Source organism: Cervus elaphus, chromosome 17 (assembly GCF_910594005.1).
Source record: "Cervus elaphus chromosome 17, mCerEla1.1, whole genome shotgun sequence".
NCBI lineage: Eukaryota > Metazoa > Chordata > Mammalia > Artiodactyla > Cervidae > Cervus > Cervus elaphus.
In genome coordinates this window covers 40,489,912-40,511,433 of record NC_057831.1, presented here as the reverse complement: position 1 = coordinate 40,511,433, position 21,522 = coordinate 40,489,912, and the positions used below count along the sequence as shown (strand labels likewise).

General features: G+C 38.3%; 1 protein-coding gene across 2 annotated transcripts in view; it reads right to left on the bottom strand.

Moving 5' to 3' along the window:
- Positions 1-21,522, bottom strand: part of SLIT2 (slit guidance ligand 2) — a 386,076-nt gene that overhangs the window by 74,461 nt on the left and 290,093 nt on the right. For both annotated transcript variants that reach the window (XM_043871492.1, XM_043871493.1), the window contains 8 exons: positions 20,913-21,063; positions 17,178-17,252; positions 15,459-15,602; positions 10,808-10,951; positions 9,145-9,311; positions 8,091-8,223; positions 3,597-3,665; positions 433-504 (listed from right to left, as the gene is read on the bottom strand). In XM_043871492.1, coding sequence (XP_043727427.1) covers positions 433-504; positions 3,597-3,665; positions 8,091-8,223; positions 9,145-9,311; positions 10,808-10,951; positions 15,459-15,602; positions 17,178-17,252; positions 20,913-21,063 — 955 coding nt within the window. The remainder of the gene's footprint in view (positions 1-432; positions 505-3,596; positions 3,666-8,090; positions 8,224-9,144; positions 9,312-10,807; positions 10,952-15,458; positions 15,603-17,177; positions 17,253-20,912; positions 21,064-21,522) is intronic.

Sequence of the window (21,522 nt, the reverse complement as noted above, 5' to 3'; positions counted from 1 at the left end):
CAAATAGCGTTTTAAAAATAAAGCAACTGAAAAGGGTTACTTGAGCATCTTAAAAAAATTGAAGGCACAGACGCATAATATTTTGTTAATCTTTGTGCTGTTTCATACTACAACACAGTCAATTCTAAAATACAGTCTAGAGTGCTTCCTACGGCTGTCATTGGTGGTTGTCTCAACTATGCCCTCCAAAAGGTGACTTCCTCTGGAAGTTTATCTTAAGGATTTCTCCCAACCCTGCCACAAATGTAAGTTATTCTTTGTTTTCTCCCATAGAACCCAACACTTTTTATAGGATCTATATTTGTTTACTGAGGCTTTACTTGTCTGTTTCTCCCAACAGTATTAACATTCCTTGAGGGCAGAGACTGTTTTGTACACCAGGAATGTCCAGTGAATTAAGGAATTAACTTAGTACCACACTTTCATACTCACAAGGTGAGGAGCTGGGTCATGTTGCTGAAGCTCTGATTAGAGAGAGTGCTTATTCTGTTGTTACTTAAGTCTCTAAAAAAGACAAAGAAAAAACAGGTCTACTGTTACCATAGACATTGACATATTAGTGATTCTTAGAAAGAGAGGTTCTTCCTGTTCACAGTTGTAGCAGCGTTGGTTAGGACTTAGCTTTTGTCTGGAAATAACAAAACATTGGGTAATCCTCTGAGGTAGATAATTATTCATCATTATTCATGCCCAAGCCTGCTGAAATTAGAAACGACCACATGCCTTGCTCCGGCCAGTGAAGTGTGGCCGCCACCAGAGCTGGTTGAACTTCAGAACAAAAGCTTCAGAGTAAGCTCACTTTTCCCTTAACCCTCTGCTCCTTCCTCTGCAAGGCTCCTGACGTTCCACAGAGAAGCCCTGCCCATTGCTGGGTCCCAGGGCAATCACGTGGAGGCCATTCACAACAGACATATTTGACAGGCGAGAAACAAACCTTTGTTCTCGAAAGTTCCATCGGTTATACTTTATCTTCACTGTCACATACAAATAGTCAAATAGGATAACTGAAAGAATCCCTCATCTAATTACATTGACAAAGCCATCATTAAAAACAACACCATAATTAAAAACTGCCTTTGGCAAAGTCACTGGCATACAGTTGTTTCTTAGTAAATGTCTGTTTAATAAATGATGAGTAAATGAGAGAGATGTGAATTTTCTACCCATGCCAAATGGGTATTTACAAGCATCATTTGTATCACAGGTTGTAAATGATATGCAGTGAACTTGATCTTATTTTTATTTTATATAATGTATACTCCTTGTGCTAAGTTGCCTCAGTCGTGTCTGAGTCTTTGTGACCCCATGGACCGCAGCCCACCAGGCTCCTCTGTCCATGGAATTCTCCAGGCAAGAATACTGGAGTGGGTTGCCATGCCCTCCTCCAGGGGATCTTCCTGACCCAGGGATTGAATTGCATCATTTATGTCTCCTGCATTGGCAGATGGGTTCTTTATCACTAGCGCCATCTGAGAAGCCCATATAATGTATACATGATATACATAATATAATGACATATAATAATGATATCTTGTAAGCATAATAATATATAATGCAGCATAATATATAACATATATAATGATGTTTTCCATTCTGCTTTAGGAAAAATAGGTGAATATATACATACATACACTCACATACATAAAACAGTGTGATACACGTTAGGGAATATTCACTGATTTTTATCTAAAACAAAATGCCAAATATAAGACTAAAGGAAGATTGATGAATAAATGGAAGATTTGGATTGTAATTTATGTTCATTTATGTATGTGTGTGTATTTATGTTTAGTATATTTTTCTGAGGAAAATTTATGAATAAGTACAAGATTTAGAAAAGATGCTTCAGATTATCCACATTAAAAGGTCAAAGTATCAGTAAAATGGACCAATGAAACTGTGAAATGGTGGGAATGTTACAGAAGCTTTATAATCCATCTTAGTTGCTGAAGTACTATGGCTAAATTTAAAAAATAAATACACTTATACTAGCAGTAGTTACCGGCCTGAATGTGAAAGCGAAAGTCGCTCAGTCATGTCCGACTCTTTACGACCCCATGGACTGTAATCCATGGAATTCTCCAGGTCAGAATTCTGGAGTGGGTAGCCTTTCCCTTCTCCAGGAGAACTTCCCAACCCAGGGATCGAATTCAGGTCTCCTGAATTGTGGGCGGATTCTTTACCAACTGAGCTATCAGGGAAGCCCAGTTACCTGCCTAGAGTTGTATAATGAGTCATTGGTAAAACCATTTCTGGATCTATAAATTCTCATTTTTTATTTCCAAACTGGTTTTAAATAATCACACACTGTCTCACAAATGAACCAATTCTGCTGAACTGACCCTTTGGAAATTGCAGATATTTAGTGGCTTATTTAACAGAACAAATGTATGTAATCAGTTCTTGCTGCTATTAAATAAATAACTAGAGGGAGAACAAGTCATCTTGGAGGGTATTCTTTTTTTCTTAATTTAACCATTTGTCAGTTAATAGTCCTATATACTTCTCACAAAGTGTTTGATTTTCACATACTTTTAAGGAAAACTGAAAAGGATCAACAACATTTTAACTAGCTTCCACGTGCTCAGGGTAAAGTTTACAGTGAGAAACATAACTATCTAGGTAGTTACCCAGGTTAGTAGGTAGTTACCTAGGTTAACTAGGTAGAATTCACTAATTAGGATTAAATCCCTCTTCTAGGAATACTAGAAATCTAAGACAGTTATAATTATTCTAAAATCAAACAGACTTAAAAATAAAGTATTTCCCTTTATATCCAATATTGTTGCTGATTTTTGTTTTGTGACAAGTTTTACCAGTTACCAACAAGGCTACTCTAAGTGTGACATTATATATAGAAGATTATATCTTTTAAGAAATATTGTGCACATAACTAGATTGAAAGGAAATGTTTGTATGTTTAAATATACTCTTGCATTTACAATTAAAGACTTTAAGAAATTGTTAACATACATTAATGAAAGAGAGATGCTACTTTAGGATGACATCAAACCAAATGAAAAACAATTCAGTGCTTGATGTTTATACTCAGAATGTCAGCATCTTTGTCAACTATACTTCAGTACTATGTAAGTAAACATGGATTTTAGAAAATAAATTTAAATACTGGAAACCCATACCTTAATTCATAATGTATTTTATGAGAATCAAGCCTAAAAACTAGATTTATAATATAGTATTAGTAACGCTCTTACCATCTGCTCTGTTTTGTTTAAAGTTGAGAATATAAACATTGTTTTCCATTTTTCTTTCCTTGGATTGTCATAAAATAGCTCACATTCATCTTCAATAGAAGTATTCAACTTACTCCAGGTCTATAATTCTCTGATACTTAGATTTAATTGTATTTGCACTTTACACAGACAGGACCTTCTTCTAAGATGCACCACTGCCTGACTGATAATCAATGAAGATGTAGCTAGTGATCCAGAACCACAATGAGCAAGACAAGAAGCATCTAACTGAAAATAATTTATAGAATCTGAAAGCTTCACTAAATCTTCTGCCCCTACTATCCACATTTACACGAAAGCAAATAAGATGTCGAAAACAGAAAAATACCATACAATACTCACATAAGTGTTAAATGTTTGTAGTTAGAGAGTTCCTTAGGAACCAGGGTAAACTGGTTCCCATCCAGATACCTAAAAACAAAGAAAATATTATTTTTTTAAAAAGTAACAGTAGTGAATCAGAAAATAGTTGAGCAATATTTCACTCTTAATTGAAGCAAGGAGACACTTGACAATTTTAGCTTTAGGAGGTCATGTTCCCAGATAGGATTGCGATTTAACAGAAGTAGAGAAAACACATACACACAGTTGTCAAATCCAGTAGAATTCTTCTGTGGATTACTTACGCTAAATTATAAAACCAAGGAGACTGGTGAGTCCACTCCTTTGTGCTTTATCTAAAAAGGCAAGGCAGGTATCCAACCATTTGTGTGTCAGCAAGAAGCGCCAATCAGTCAACCGTATTTTTAATCAGGCTTCAGTGTACTTGTGTCTATGTGGGACCAATACCATGAAATGCATTCACTACTGGCAGAAACTTGTTACTACTGACAAGACCAATCTTCACTGCCTTATTGTATCAATATGCTTAGTAAACAACAATGGGTGATTGAATGGATATATTTAGGAATTTTAATGTAATTAGATTTCAGTTTAAAAAGATCTGAAAAATAGTTTTTACCCTTGTATATTTGCTTGGTGATATTAATTTTAGGAGGTTTCATAGAAAATTATGACATCTAATGCACAAAAACAGTACATTTATGTAAAAGTAATTAATAATCAAATAAAACATGCTAGTAAAATTTCCCTTTCCGACTAGAGTCAACAGAATGATGAGAAAATAAGGGCTAATAGACAAAACACAGAAATAAATCCTTAAAGGTATATCCATGATATCACACACACAAAAATAATTCCATCTCCTCCCAAGGCTGTTCTTTCCCAGAATGTAGATGGTGATGAGTAACAACGTCTTTCAGCAACTTGGCCATCTGGTTATAGATGTGTCCACAAACAATTCTGCCACAGCAGGTATGTAGCCCTACTGCTCCAGGGCTGTTGCCTATCTCCAGATCTGAGATTGACATTCATATTTTTGCTGGATACACAAGTAGCTGAGAGATGACAAGCTATTTCAAATATTTCAAAAATGATAAAAGTTATATAAAAGGCAGAAGTTATCAAAATATGTAATAAATGTGTGACAAAGAGTCAGACTGTTGTTAGGACTTCTTATGCCTATTCAAATTTCCTGACTTTGTCTTATTTCAACTCCTCTCCCCTTTCTTTTCTCTAGCTAAGAATATTGGTACCACTAGAGGGAACCATAATCCCATATACTTCAGGACTTTCCCTTTATTCCAGAAAGCATCCTAACACAAAGCTAAAAATTTTCAGAAAGTGCACTATGGTTGCTTACATGTAAAACAATCTAAGAGGGAAAGTATATGGAAATGATTAAAAATAATGGATAATTTTTTTTGGAACAATGGAACAAATAATATGGAACAAAAATGGAACAAATAATAATTTGTTCAGAATTTTTCACTGCTACATAGTTATTTTTTCCAAATTCTTTAATAATTTAATATAATATGCACATGGAAATTTTCTCATACATGCATATATGTTACTGGAAAGAGGGATCCTGTTGAGGTGGTATGGTTCTAAGAAAAACTCTTGGGGCAGTAAAGCAAGAATGCACAGAGGTGAGTTAATATCATCCTCACTTCTAGAACATATTTTCTTTTAAAAAATAACTTTTTAATAATTTATAGAGGAATAGATTGAAGATTCAACTATCTGACAGAAGAAACACATAGATGGCATAGACCAATCTAGCAGGTTCTCAGATATAGTTTAATAAGGAAGTTAAAAGGCAAACTACTGCACAATTGCACTCATCTCACACTCTAGTGAAGTAATGCTCAAAATTCTCCAAGCCAGGCTTCAAAACTACATGAACTATGAACTTCCAGATATTCAACCTGGAGGTAGAAAAGGCAGAGGAACCAGATATCAAATTGCCAACATCCACTGGATCATCGAAAAAGCAAGAGAGTTCCAGAAAAACATCTACTTCTGCTTTATGGACTATGCCAAAGCCTTTGACTGTGTGGATCACAACAAACTGGAAAATTCTTAAAGATATGGGAATACCAGACCACCTGATGTGCCTCTTGAGAAATCTTTATGCAGGTCAAGAAGCAACAGTTAGAACTGGACATGGAACAACAGACTGGTTCCAAATCGGGAAAGGAGTACATCAAGGCTGTATATTGTCACCCTGCTTATTTAACTTATATGCAGAGTACATCATGAGAAATGCTGGGCTGGATGAAGCACAAGCTGGAACCAAGATTGCCTGGAGAAATATCAATAACCTCAGATATGCAGATGACACCACCCTTATGGCAGAAAGTGAAGAAGAACTAAAGAGCCTGTTGGTGAAAGTGAAAGAGGAGAGTGAAAAAGTTGACTTAAAGTTCAACATTCAGAAAACTAAGATCATGGCATCTGGTCCCATCACTTCATGGCAAATAGATGGGGAAACAATGGAAACAGTGAGAGACTTTATTTTTTTAGACTCCAAAATTACTGCAGATGGTGATTGCAGCCATGAAATTAAAAGATGCTTGCTCCTTGGAAGAAAAGCTATGAGCAAACTAGACAGCATATTAAAAAGCAGAGACATTACTTTGCCAACAAAGGTCCGTCTAGTCAAAGTTATGGTTTTTCTAGTAGTCATGTATGGATGTGAGAATTGGACTATAAAGAAAGCTGAGTGCAGAAGAATTGGTGATTTTGAACAGTGGTGTTGGAGAAGACTCTTGAGAGGCCCTTGGACTGACAGGAGATCCAACCAATCCATCCTAAAGGAAATCAGTCCTGACTGGTCATTGGAAGGACTGATGCTGAAGCTGAAACTCCAATACTTTGGCCACCTGATGCAAAGAACTGATTCATTTGAAAAGACCCCGATGCTGAGAAAGATTGAAGGCAGGAGGAGAAGGGGATGACAGAGGATGAGATAATTGGATGGCATCACCAACTCAATGGACATGAGTTTGAGTAAACTCCAGGAGTTGGATATGGACAGGGAGGCCTGGTGTGCTGCAATCCATGCAGTTGCAAAAAGTCAGACATGACTGAGTGACCGGACTGAACTGAAAATTATTTGATGGGAATCTGGTAAAAGGACAAAGGCATGGGTCAGTTAAAATGGTAGAAAAGGGATTCAGCATCAAAGATGATCTAAATGCTATGCTGAGCATTACGGTCTTGGTTGGGTTATTCTTAGAATCAATTTGCCTATAGAATACTCTACAAGCATCTAGCTTCTCAACACTGGATGGCTAGTAATCTTTTGAAATAGATACATATCAAAATAACAATTAACATTTTAATTACACACACATATAAAGCAGGGCTCATAGTTAACTAACAACTGTGATTGGTACCAAGAGAGAGAAACTGAACACTTAACAACAGCTCACTCTTAGAGGCATGATCACACACTTTTTCTGTAAGTGTCAATTAAAGACCAAATTACAATTCGTAAAACTGCACATGATTTGAAAACAAGTTCTTTGATAACTGAAGTGACATCTTCTTGAACCTCATTACTTATATTCCAGGTTGCCAAAAGTTTATCAAAATTAATGGTTTGTTGTGTATGAATTACAGGTACACATCTGCATGAATTCCATTTTTGATATACAGTTTAACACAGTTGAAAAATAAACAGAGGCAAAAGACTCAATCACATATCAAGCATCTGCCCCAGATCTTTGGTATAGAGATACTGGAATCGGGCAGAGCCTGCGTGCAGCATTGTTCAAGCAGCTGATGCTTTGATTTATTCCATTCCACATATAAAGCAGGAGGCAGCTAAGGAAGTGTGCGTGGTGCTTAGTATCCTGTATATGTATAGTAGCCATGTAATGTGTGGTTATATATCAGTTTTGCAAGTGTTAGGGATCACTGGCCCCACATCCTTCCTAAAGGACTCTGATTCAAGTCCAAAGGGCACTACCTCTTTTTAAGGCTGAAGATTATGTCAGCTTCTTCTACACCCTACATATTTATGTATCTCCTGTGGTGAGATATTCTCTAAGGGGACACGGGGTAAAGAATAATTAACCATATGAAATATTCCAGTCACTGTAGATAAACTAAAGATGTAGAATTTCTCAAGGTGCATTTGATAGAACGTTGGCCTTCCAAGATAGTCCATGAGAAAAGGGCTGTGGAGACAACCAATTGTGGGAGGCACACTATGGCTCACCTCCCCCCTGGGAGCTCACAGAGCATCTTTGCATAATAGAGGCACTGGGTAATCCTACAGTACAAAACAAAGAGAAACACACAACCAGCCTTTCCCAAGGGGACCTGAACTAGCTCTTTGCTTAGGGTTTTATATGATACTAATGAATGGCCCATGGAATGAATGTACTTTGCAAATAAGACTCAAAAGATTTTTGTTTGGTCTCCATTTCCCTTGGTGTGTGAAACAGTACTCATTCAGGAAAGGGAGAGATGAGCTCTACTTACAGTTCAGTGACGTCTCTTGGAATTCCTTTGGGCAAGATCTTCAAGGCTTTGTTGCTACATCGAACCACTGTGTCCAAGCAGGTACACTCCGCAGGACAGCGAGAGAGTGGGGAACAGCTGTTGTCATCATTTCCTAAATTGCCAAAAGATACATAGGAAAACCGGATTTGTGGCTCTGAAGATGCCAGAAGGGATTTTATGCCTTCAGTTTAACAAACACAAGAGACTTCAGCCATATAACGATTTATGCTTAGGGCATTAAGGATTTACAAATCGACACTGTATGTTCTGTGTAGGGCTCTTTTCAGACCGCCTAGGGCAGAGTTCCAGAAAACAATTCACAGTTAGTATTATCAATACGATTACAATGTTACGTTCTTTGTTCAGTTGTTTACACTTTTTATTAGAATTATAATTTTAATTAGAATATATAAATGTAAACTGAATTATGTAAAAATTGTAAGCAGACATGAAGAGACAAAAAGGGACAGATTATTTTCTTTAAAAAGCTTAGCAAAAAATGTATGGGTCCCTCATTTGAAAATATAGAGCTCAAATGAACTCCACTTTTTGGCAAAATAATAGCAGCTACATTCTACCTACATTACAGACCTGTTATGAGAATCAAATGCAATGATATACAGAGAGTACTAAAAATGAAAACTATTATTTTTGTTATGTTTACTAGAATTTCTATTTTATGAGTCAAATGCCTTTATCACTTAAAAATGGTAATTACTAAAACAGATGCTTGGAATAATAAAGAAAAGCAAAAATGAAGCTATATAAATAGTATCAACCACAGGTTGAAAATTGGAAAATCTTTAAAAATGTTCAGAAACACATATCAAGTAGAGTTAGATGTGAATGTACAGTTGGGGCAAGTAAGTGCTTGTTGCTTAAAACAAAATAAAACCACAAAACAAAGCAAAAAAAATGCATAATAACTACAGCTATGCATTACCTGAACTATGAAATGCTGCATATGCCCTACAGCATCGGAACAGTCACCAGAGAGTGTCTGGTGATCAAAGCCCCGGCTAGGCCTTCTTACCGTCATCACAAGTGAAGTCCTGAATGGCCACATCCTGGATGGGGATTTCTTTGAGGAAATAGGGCTTCTGACAGCGAGGATTTCCTGTTACAATTCTTTTCTTTCTGAGCCATTCTCCCAACCAAGCCAGGTAGCAGTTACAGTTGAAAGGATTGGCCAAGAGGTTTCTAAGCACCACATGCAAACAATGCAGAGTTAAATTTAGGGGTCTGCTTTTGTACTTCTCAAAATTCCATGCTACCATTTTCCCACAACATACCACCCCCAATTCATGCTCAGTCACATACAACATACAGGATGCATTCACTGGCTAACAGATTTATGTCTGGAACTTAAACAATAAAAACAATATTTTCATATGAGAATTCTTCAAATAATTACATATGAAAAATAAAGTGAAGGTGGCAATTCAGAGTTTATGCAGGGTATCCTGATGGATATCTCATTTAGAGATAATTTAAACTTGTCAGAGATCTGACTTGCTGTCAAACTTCTCTACACTGATAATGCAGTAATTTAATATAAAGATGAAGGCTGATTACCTTATATTATTGAGTTTAACCTGACAACAGCTATTTCATTAATTTGTCATTTCAAGATTTCCATCTCTTATTTGCTCTAGGGAATAGGTTTCCGATCTAAACTGACAGCTGAGTTGATTAAATGCCAGTTATAAAAATGAATTTATTTCTACAAATCTCAATACTTTTGGCATTGCACCACTTCAGCACTAACCTATTGACAATCCCATTATTTATAAACACGGCATCTTTAACATGCACAAATTAGTCACTCGATGGAAAATGTCACATTTTATGTGGAAAGAGGATTAAATACGTTACTGATGGATGGATGTTTCCTTCAAATTATTTCTTCTGGGATTTCAGCTATGTTAAACATGATTTTTTTCCTTCTAACTACCTTTTCAGTTAAATTAGTATATTTAGATGCCACTCTTACCAGAAAGCCATATCAGCTGTAAGATTTATCATTTCAGATACTGCTTTTTTTAGATACTTACATACAAGGGGCTTAAAATACCCTTGTTTGTTTTGGAGAGTTTGTTTTCTGACACTTTCTGAGTTCTGCCTGTAGACCTACAAATATTCTTTATTCTTTGACTGTCTACATAAAATGTGCTCTTGGATAGGCTCACCCTATTTCTTTAATATCTTCTTAATATCATAGTAAATGCCCTATGGTGAGTTTTTATTGTCGGTCTGGTCATCATAATATATCTCCTGTCATTGTGAATGATCCTTTGAGTACAGTTTGTTGGCAATAACCCTATCAACTCTGTTTTATGATACTTGTATGGCAAAGACACCAATGTGAGAACACTGGGGAAAAAATACGTTTCTCTCATTTGCAACTCAATCAAATTATAAGATTACCACTTACAAATTAAGCCACATCACACTGTTATAAATAATTCACTGAAAAATACTATAATTTTTGTTAAATTTTAACATAAGATAGCAGGCAATATTGTTAAGAAATATTAAAATAAGTTTAACATGATAAATTTGTCCTTAAAAATACCTGTCTTTAATCCTATGTTTATGAAACTCTTAGTAATGCATTAAAATGGTATCAATAAAAGTAATAAATATCAAACACTGGCTTAATTAATACATCAATGAAGACTATATTTCATACTTACAGAGTAGATAAAGAATGGAGAGTATCAAAAGCTCCTGGTGCAATGGTAGTAATCTGATTATCATATAAAGAAAGCAAACGCACAGAGCTGAGTCCTATGAAACTGTCATTCCCTACACAGCTTATGCGATTACTTCTCAACATCCTGAGGGGGAAAAATACAACATCATTAAGAAGATAAAATATCAATTTTGCCTATCTGAAGACCACAATAACCCCTCTTTGCAAATGCATAGCATTCACTCCTGCTTTCTGAATGTTCTCCTATCACAAGGAACTGCTGATATGTACAGTCATTTCCCTGTATCCCTGATGGATTGATTCCAGGACCCCCTGCATATACCAAACTAGTGGCCCTCCATATCTGCGGATTCTGCATTCACTGCGGATGCTTGAATCTGTGGATGCAGAATCCACGGATGTGGAGAGCCAGTCACACTAAGAAACCTGTGCAAGAACAAAATGCAGTGATAACACTCGGTTACAAAAACTCAAGAGTCTCAATATGGGCTTACAACCCCATCTAACGAAGGCAGAATGTTTCCCTTTGATGGTACAATTATGGTAGCATCATTACATAATATCCTGATTCACCCACACCTCTCTAAGCCCTGGAAGCCCTGTGATTTGTGTATTCTCTGAAACATTACATTTGCTGCTGAACAGAAAGGAGGCAGAAAAGAATCAATAGCCAGAGCGGATACAGGACTAAGGGCATCTCAGGGACTTACAGCCAAGTCAATGTCAACAGTGGCTGGGGGAGCCAAATTTGACTGAGCTTCCACAAAGCCTGTACAAACTATTTTATTTGTTTTGAGTTTTAGAATTTAAAAGAAGACAACAGTTAAGAGATCCCAGTTGTTCACAATGAAGCTTAAACCGGTTTCTTTTGAAAGAAATTCTGACCACTTTTTCTTTAGTCACTGACATTAGTAGGATTAAAATTTTATCATTTCCTCATCACTGCTAAAGTTCTGGTGGTTCTCAATTCTGTTCGCAAACTGTTTCTTTGCAGGGCTTAGAAGGGAATGAAAAGCTTCTTTAAAAATCCATTGTAAAAATAAATAGTTGCCATAAACTTCATTCAGAATTGCTAAAAAGTTAATATTTTCCTTAATTTTTCTAGATGTGGTTGACCACCCTGTTAGAAGACTGCAAAAATAGCAACAAAACTTTCCTTTAAAATTCTACACTGTCCTCTAATAAATTAAAAGTACCGGCTTTCGCATTCTGCTAAGTTACAGATAACAAGAAAGGATAATGCCCTCCTTATCAAGGCATTGTTTTGCATTTGGAAACAAATGCACAACAGAAAAGTATGACTATCAGCGCCATCCTTTGTCATAAATAAATAAGAACATTTGGTCTTAATCTTATTGGAGTCACAGACTTCTGGGAAAAGTTGAAAAAAGCTTTGCTTTCTGTTGCTGGAAAAATCTGTAAGCACACATATGTACTACATTTTGCCTGCAATGCTGGGGCTTCAAAGACCCACTGAAATATGTGCATGTACGATGAAGAGGTTTACTAGTCCTAAAGGGTTGAGAAGTCGACAGGCAGTGAAGGGGGAGGGGTCTTGTCGAAATCTTCATAGCTCTAAGCTGAAAGATACCACTTAAAGCAATAGCTGTGTCCCAGTAAACCCACTGAAGGCCTTTCAATACCTTTAGCTTGTCTCTGAAGGATTTGTTTTGCAGCTTGAGGCACAGTGGGATTAAGTAGAGAGTTAGTGGGTGTCTACCTCAGATGCCTAAACACAGGAGGCATAAAGCATTTCTAGATATATAACGAAGGTGAAAACTGAATTTAGAGAACTTGTCTCATAGAGAGTCCTGTGACTGGAGCTAGTCAGAAAGAAAGACTTTGATAAACTCCTTAGAGTGCTCTTATGGGCTGAATTGTATTCCTCTAAAACTCATATGCTGAAGCCTTGCATGCATGCTCACTCAGCTGTGTCTGACTCTTTGTGACCCCAAGGACTATAGTTTGCCAGACTCCTCTGTCCATGGGATTTTCCAGGCAGGAATACTGGAGAGGGTTGATATTTGCTCTTCCAGGGGATCTTCCCCATCCAGAGATAAAACCCACTTCTCCTGAATTGGCAGGCAGATTCTTTATCACTGAGCCACCTGGGAAGCTCCAACCCCTGATGGGACTGCACTTGGAGATAGGGGCTTTAGGGAGCTCGTTAAGGTAAAATAGTGGTTCAGATGGTAAAGTGGCTTCCCTGGTTGCTCAGATGGTAAGGCAGCTGCCTGCATTGTGGGAGACCCAGGTTCGATCCCTGGGTCAGGAAGATCTCCTGGAAAAGGAAATGGCAACCCACTCCAGTACTCTTACCTGGAAAATCCCATGGACTAAGGAGCTTGGTAGGCTACAGTCCATGGGGTCACAAAGAGTTGGACACGACTGAGTGACCTCACTAAGATGAAATGAGATCCTAAGGGGGAGCCCTCACCTGATTGGACTGGTGTCCCTAGAGGAAAGGACACCAGAGTTCTCTTGTCCCACACACAGAGGAAAAGCCATATAAGGACACAGACAGAATGTGGCCATCTACAAGCCAAGGAAGGAGTTCTCTCCAGAAACCAATCATCTCAGCACCTTGATTTTGGAATTCTAGCCTCCAGAACAATAGGAAAACACATTTCTGCTCTTTAAGTCATTCAGTCTGTGGTATCTTGTTATGGCAGCCCAAGGCTGACTAAAGCAAGCAGAGTTACAGACAGACCTCGCCTCCCCTTGAAGCCTCTTGTACAAGCCCTGTGTCTTTGTCTTTTGAAGTAAAAGGCTAACTCAAGAGTTGATGATTGTGAAATATGAAGATATAGAAACAAATAGCCTAAAGAATTGTTAGGCTAGGGAACTGGTAACAATTTAGACCATAATTCTGCCCCATGGCAGTTTCACCGAACTCCCAGTTTCTTGAAAGATACAGATACAGGCCTGATACACATTCTTAAGCTGTTTTTTAACAGGAGATAAACTCCCTTCAGGTAAAAACTGCTGACCCTAGAACTGGTTGAAACCAGAAAATCGATGATGCTTGAAACTTAACCTTGATGCCAATCAGTCCAAGAACTGTCCACGAGCTGATCACGCCCTACCTCCTTGAACACTATAAAACTCCTCATTACCCCCTCCAAGGTGGGTCCCATGGTCTTGATGGCATTAGCCCTCTGTGGCCTCCTTAGCCTGGCAAAGCAATAAAAGCTACTCTTTTCTACTTCACCAATATCCTTCGCCACCTTTCTATTCGGCACTGGTGAACAGAGACTGAGTTTTGGCAAACACCCCCCATTGCCCACCCTGACACACACTGCCCCTTTAAGGAGAAGGCTCTAGTAACATCAGTGACTCAGCCACTGTCTAAGGAGGCAGGCTTCTGCCTGTTGCAGGACTTAGTTTTGCCAACTTACTGAGATAGCTTGCGGGAGGGGGATGGGGGCAGGAGTAGATGTAGTCACCTGTAGTATAACTTCTCTGCCCTCCTTCTACACACTCCCAGTATCTCCTCCATAAAAAGACCAAAGGGATATTTGCATGACATTTTTCACTTTGCCGGGACTCTGAGTTAGCCCGTGAGAGGGGCCGGCAGGTTGCAGGCTGGTTGTGCTGGGTGGTTTGTCTCCAGGCTAGCGTGTGTGCCTTTCATGGACAGGTGCTTTTTTGAGTGGGATGTTAATTGGGATGCTATTGAATGCTGGGGAAATGTCCTCTCCTTCACATCTGATAAAGGACAGGCATGAACTCCCTTGGGTCTCAGTTCCCCTGGGCGTGGCTCTTGGTGCCTCCATGGGCTAGGGTAGGCATTTAGGGGAGACATGGAGTTTAGCCTCTCTTCACTGCAATTCCCAAGGGCTGCTTCTTGCTTACAACTTCCTTCGTATCTTCCAAAGGTTTCAGATTTGTTGGTGTTTCTTCCAATGCGTAGGCCACCACTTACATCAAACATATTTATATGCTTTAAAGGTTATAAAAACTACATAAACACACTGAATGAAAATTCAAGTAACTCAAGGTGTTGTCCTTACTCTTCAATTCAAGCCACATTTTCCTGGGCCAAAAACCTTCAGAAACATATAAGATTTCTTTTCCCAGCTTCCCTATCCCTGAGTAAGTAGACATACTCTCAACATGTTTTCTTTGAATTAGATAGTAAAGAGACACCAGCAGCCAGTTTCTCTTTTTTTCACTAAGACCTTAAAAGGGAAGATGAAGTCTCGAGCTAGGCTTATTCTGCAGATTTGGAATGAGCTCTGAAGCTGGTGACCTTCGGCCAAGACATAGTATTAGACAGAGGAATTTGAATAAAAGGAAAGAGAATGATCAGTTTGAGGAAGAACAGGGAGCCAGATCTGTACAAGCACTGGAACCAAGATGATCTTTTTTGCTGAGGATTCAATAGCCAGGAGAGACTCTATCGATCATTTGTAAGCAACATATTGAAGCCAGAGATACTGGAGTCAGGAACTGTTTGCCTCTAAAATATGTATTTGTGTGTGTGTGTGTGTGAGAGATTGAGAGGAATGGAGAGACAGAGAGATGGGGAGATGAGGAAGAGCAGGAGCTACTCCCCCTCCCAGGAATATAAAGAACTGGGAATGACAACTCTGTGCTAGAAAAATCACAATGCAAATGAGAATACTTACAACGTCTTGAGGCTTTCCAAGCCCTTGAACATCTTATGCTGAACATTTTCCAAACGATTACTCGTGAGAAGTATTTCATTCACGCCAGATGCGCCTTCAAACGCTCCCTCTTCAATGTCTGTGATCTTATTGTTGCTAAAGTTTCTAAGTAAAAATGATTGAAACAAATATTTGAAACAATTTCTAACAGCAAGGGCACTAAGCAATGCGTCTGATCATTTTCTTTTACTGAACAACCATCTTCCACAAAACCTCTAAGCTCTTCACGGCCTGGCATTCCCAAGGTTCTGAAAAATCACCACTTTTTGATTCCACCAAGCCAAAGTGATAATAATACAAGCAGGAAACATCTATGCTGAAAGGTGCCAGCCCAATCAGGGATCCATCAGGGCCCCCAGAAATATAAAAACCTTGATGTCAGGCACTGCATTGTGTAAACTTTCATGTCTGCCGCCACACTTAATAAGCAACTTTTTTTCAAAGAAATGCCCCTGATTTAAACAGTTTAATGAATTCATTACTCAAAGAAGGCAACTGAGTAGAGAAAAGAAGGAAAAACTAGAATGGGCTTAGACAACATCAGAAATGTATCTGAATATGCGATTTTGCCCATAACCTCTCATGTAATAATGTGTCAGAACAACCAAATTAACTGCCCACATTCTGTATGATACAAAACATTAATGCTTGCCCAGAGGGCAAGAACATCCAGTTGAGGTAGGTAACATCTTCCTAGAGATTTTTTCTTTCTCAAGGCCCGCTCCAAGACCAGTGATGCCCACAAAATAAGGATCATTTTTAGGTACCATTTTATTCCTTTCAGAGCACTGCACATAGCAGCCTCTGAATAAATATGTATTGAATTGAAAAGCACTTTACAGCTAAAAAGAAAAAGCAGTCAGCGTCAGTGAGAAAGGAGGCCGTTTCAGAATTTAAAAACTCTTTGGGAGGCAGTGTAACGTGCAGGCCAAGTGCACAGGAAGTACATTCAGTCCGCTCTGCCATTTCCACTCTGTCTGCCTGTGGCTCAGTCACAGCATGACAGCACAGATATCATGAAAGTATGCTTCTCTGCTCCTCCTGGTGTTTCCTGTTATGTTGACAGTGCTCCAATGGCCCTACACTCTTGGCCTCTGTCCTATCCCTCCTTCCACCATCCCCAAGGGGGCTGGATTACTGTCTGAGTGTTGGCTGAAACTGCTGAGCTTAGAAACTTACTATTAAAATATGACTTGCAGACATGTAGTAACGCACATGAGCTATCAAGCCAGATTACCAATCATTAATTTTGACTATCTTCTAATGAAAGTTTAATGAAGCAAAAACTCAAACAGTCGACATGAATGTGCTGAAGGAGAAATAACAGCATGGTTTGGTGACTGGTGAAGGAAGTTACAACACATTACTGAACTCATCTCTAATGCACTTAGACTGGGGGGCTCCTGCTGTGACCACGTAACAGACCAGCCGTCAGAGTTAAAGACACTAGGGTTCTGCTACGGAAAACCTGGTCGCCATCACTGACATGCACGGAAAAGAGCAAATTACTTAGGTCTCTCTCGGAGTTTACCCTCTATTCATATCACAAGTGGTCACCATATGGACATTTCTTTGAATCTTTAATTTTCCCGATTTCCTAAGAAATTGAAATAAAACTGCAAAGGTATAAGAGAACACAACACTATAGAAATTTTTAAAGATGGCTAATATTTGGCTTACATTTTACGTAACTGAGGAAGTTTCTTGAAGATCCCTGTAGCTTCCAAAACTGTAAATTCATTATTGTTGAGGCGCCTAGGGAAAACAGAAACGGAGGAGTTTCATTCCCAAAAGTCAGGAAGAGATTAAATTTTATTTCTCGTACAGAATTAGAACATTATTTAATGACTATCCAAAAGAAAAATACCAGACATGTATCAGAAAATTTGTGGGAAGGATGGATATTTTTCAATTTATCCCATATTGTAAGGATCAAAATAAAACATATTAAGAAGCATATAGTAGATAAAACCAAAATCAAGATTCAAAGCCAACTCTTCATTCAGTAATCTGTAGAATGTTTTTTGCTCTTTTTTTTTTTTTCCCCCCACCCTCCCTGTTTTTTGCTCTTTTTTTCCACTCTTACCGCTGCTTCCCAAAGGCATTTTAGACCATTTTTTTCCTAGTCACTTGCTCCAGAAATGTTTTTATCAACTACTTTACTGATATAAAATTTCCAGACCATACAGGGTACCCTTTTAAAGTGTCCAATTCAGTGGCTTTAAAAATATTCACAAACTTGTGCAACCATCCTTGCTTTCTAATTCCAGAACATATTCATCATCCAAAAAAGAAACCCCCTACCTGTCAGCAGTCACTCTCAATTTCCTGCCCTCTGCTGTCTCAATCCTTAGCAACCAGTAATTGATCTTCTGTCTCTATAGATTTTCCTATTCTGAATATCTCTTATTAATAGAATCATACAAAATGTGGATTTTTGCCCTGGCTTTTTTCACTTTGCTTAATTTTTATAAGGTCTTTCCATGTTTAGCATAGATCGGTACTTCATTCCACTTTATGGCCAAATTATATTCCGTTGTGTGGATATACCACATGTGTTTATCCATTCATCAGCTGATGGATATCTGAGTTGCATCCACTTCTTGATGGTTACAAGTAATCCTGCTAGGAACACACTGGTGTACAAGATTTTGTGTAAATGCATGATTCAATTCTCTTAGCTATATACATAGGTGTGAAATCACTGTGTCGTGTGGTAAAGCTATTTAACCATGCTAGCTACCTCAGGAAAAGCCAAACTGCTTTTCAAAAGGGCCGGACCATTTTACATTTCCACCGGCAATGTATGAGGACCCCAATTTCTCTCACCTGTTACTGTCTTTTTTAAAAGCCATTCCAGTGGATGTGAAGTGCTACCTCATTGTGGTTTTCATTTGTATTTTCCACATGCCTAGTGATCCTGAGTGCCTTATCATGTGCTTATTGGTCATTTAGATATCTTCTTTGGAGAAATATCCATACACATAATTTGATCACTCTTTAATCTGGTAAGGTACTTTTTTGAGCGGGGTTGGGGGAGGGAAGAACAGCCACACACGTGTCTTGCAGGATCTTAATTCCTCGGCTGGGGGATTGCACCCATGCCCTCTGCAGTGGAAGCTCTATGTCTTAACCAATGGACTGACAGGGCAGTCTCAGGTAAGGTAGATTCTAATCGCTGGGTTTCAAGAGCTCTTTATGTATTCTGGATATGAGTTCCTTACAGATAAATGTTTTGCAAATATTTTCTTCCCAGGAATAATTTTTAAAAATCGTAATTTCTTAAAACACACACAATCTTTCCTGAAAGATAAACTAGGTACTAGTTTCTAAATTCATGAGTGACAGATAAACTTATCTTAAGTATTATTATGCTGAAAGATACAATTTGAATTGTTTGCAGAGTTATTGAACATAAATATAACTCCGTATATGACAGTAAACACAGAGTTTGGAGATTTTATTGCATGGTCGCCACACATTTCTAAAGTTCTAGACCTATGAAATAGCTTCATGTACTAACAGAAATTTTAAAAAAACATCCTTATAGCCACTAGGTAATTAGCTTCTGTCATCTTTTTGAAAGCAATGTATAATTTTTAAATATGTAAATTGATTAAAATTCATTAAGTAACAGGCATCAGCATAGGTACTGTGGGAGATAAACTATAAAACAATCCCTGTCATCATCAAGGGGTTATAATCTAGCTGTACATGAAAGAATTATACAGGCACAAAAAGACAACCAACTTTGCAAAGCAGTTAATGACAAATACCAGATGGTGCTAGACATAAACATTACTAAGATGTTCTAAAAGTGATGAGGTTTCATTAGGTTTTTTTCTTTTTTTTTTTGGATTTTTTTAGAAACCCTAACATTAAACGTTGTACTTTTATAAATAAGTCAGTAAAGGCCAACACAGATGGACACAGAATCTATACATAATTCAACAAATATATTTTAGTAACTTGTATGTGCTAAGCCCTATGTTAGTATTATAAATACAGATCTGCTCACACTTTATCATTTTCAGTTTTTCCTGCTATGTTATCCACTGTTCAGAAAAAGAAAACTATCTTTTGTTTTATACTTGATAATCACTGAATCCTTCCACTTATGAGTCAGTGAATTATAACAGTATAGCTGATAAAAAAGGACTCTGATTGAATTCACAATGAACAGAGGTTCAAAATGTTGACTCCAAACTATTTTATTTGGTCGCTAAAAAGACTAAATACATTAAAAAATGATTAAGTGCTTAGAAATGGGTTTGGACACAGTGAAAGTGTTAGTCACTCAGCTGTGTCTGACTCTTTGCGACCCCTTGGACTGTAGCCCGCCAGGCTTCTCTGTCCCTGGGATTTTCCAGACAAGAATACTGGAGAGAGTCTTCTTTCTCTAGGATTGTCTTCTCCAGGGGATCTTCCCGACCCAGGGATCAAACCTGGGTCTCCTGCATTGCAGACAGATTCTTTACCACCTGAGCCACCAGTGAAGCCCTTGGACATAATTCATACCCAAGAAAGTGAAAGTCGCTAAGTTCTGTCTGACTCTTTGCCACCCCACGGACTATACAGTCCATGGAATTCTCCAGGCCAGACTACTGGGATGGGTAATCTTTCCCTTCTCCAGGGGATCTTCCCAACCCAGGGATCGAACCCAAGTCTCCCGCATTGCAGGAGGATTATTTACCATCTGATCCACAAGGGAAGCCCAAGAATACTGGAGTGGGCAGCCTAGCCTAACCCTTCTCTAGGGGATCATTCCCATCCAGGAATTGAACCAGGGTCTCCTGCATTGCAGGCATAATTCTTTATCAGGGAAAGTGAAAGTGAAAGTCGCTCAGTTGTGTCTTGACTCTTTGCCACCCTTTGGACTATACAGTCCATGGAATTCTCTAGGCCAGAATACTGGAATGGGTAGCCTTTCCCTTCTCCAGGGGATTTTCCCAACCCAGGGATCAAACCCAGATCTCCCACCCTGCAGGCAGATTCTTTACCAACTGAGCTATAAGAGAAGCCCAAGAATACTGGAGTGGGTAGCCTACTCCTCTCCAGCAGATCTTCCCGACCCAGGAATCGAACCAGTGTCTCCAGCATTACAGGTGGATTCTTTACCAACTGCTCTATCAGGGAAGCCCCCAAGTAATAAGTATCAAATGGATGTATTGTTATTAGCATTATCAAGTGATAACTGAATTTTTGAGAGTTATTTTCTGTAGATGTACCTTGGACCAGAAAGAAGAAGGAAGAGAGCCTCTAATACTTACACTTGTACAAAAAAGAGTTATGCCAATGTGTGTCAATTAAAATTAACATAATTATTGAGGATGAAAGGGCAAGAAAAGAATCCCAACGTTTTGATGCTCTCGTTCCCTCCTTCTGAAACTGGATTTTGCTGGGAGATGAACTTACAGCTCTGCAGTGTACTGGGGAATGTGGTCTGGGATCTTGGTGAGTTTTTGATTGGAGCAGTCCACTGTGGTCCCTTCGCAGCGGCACTTTTCAGGACAAGCCAAATCGGCAAAGCAGTCCCCACTTAATTTTGATCGATAATCTTCTGTACCTATTGAGGAGTCAAGCCAAAAAAGAAGATACTGAGTCTGAAAGTTAGAATATTTGTTAATTTGTAGGAAGAAAAAAGTAAGGTAACTATAGATTATGCAGCAGGGAGACAACTTGGGGAATTTTGGTCAATGGATGTCAGGAAAGGGTTAAAACAAGGGCTTGGAATTTGCTGGAAAAAAGAGTAACCGGATTCACAGGACAGGAAAACATTAACAGAGTTGAGCTTTTCACAGCTGTACTTTCTGCTGATCCAGTTGTGAGCCATTCTAGCCTATTTGACAGCTAATCACACAATGGCTACTAATCGTGAAAACGTTTATTTTTTTTCTCTGAGTCAAGAATTGAAAATGTATCCAGTAATAAACATATGCCTATATATCATTTTCAATCAGGGCTTTCAAGGCAAATAGATGGACTCAGGTTTTTTAATTTTCTATGGTCTTTTATTATTCTCTCC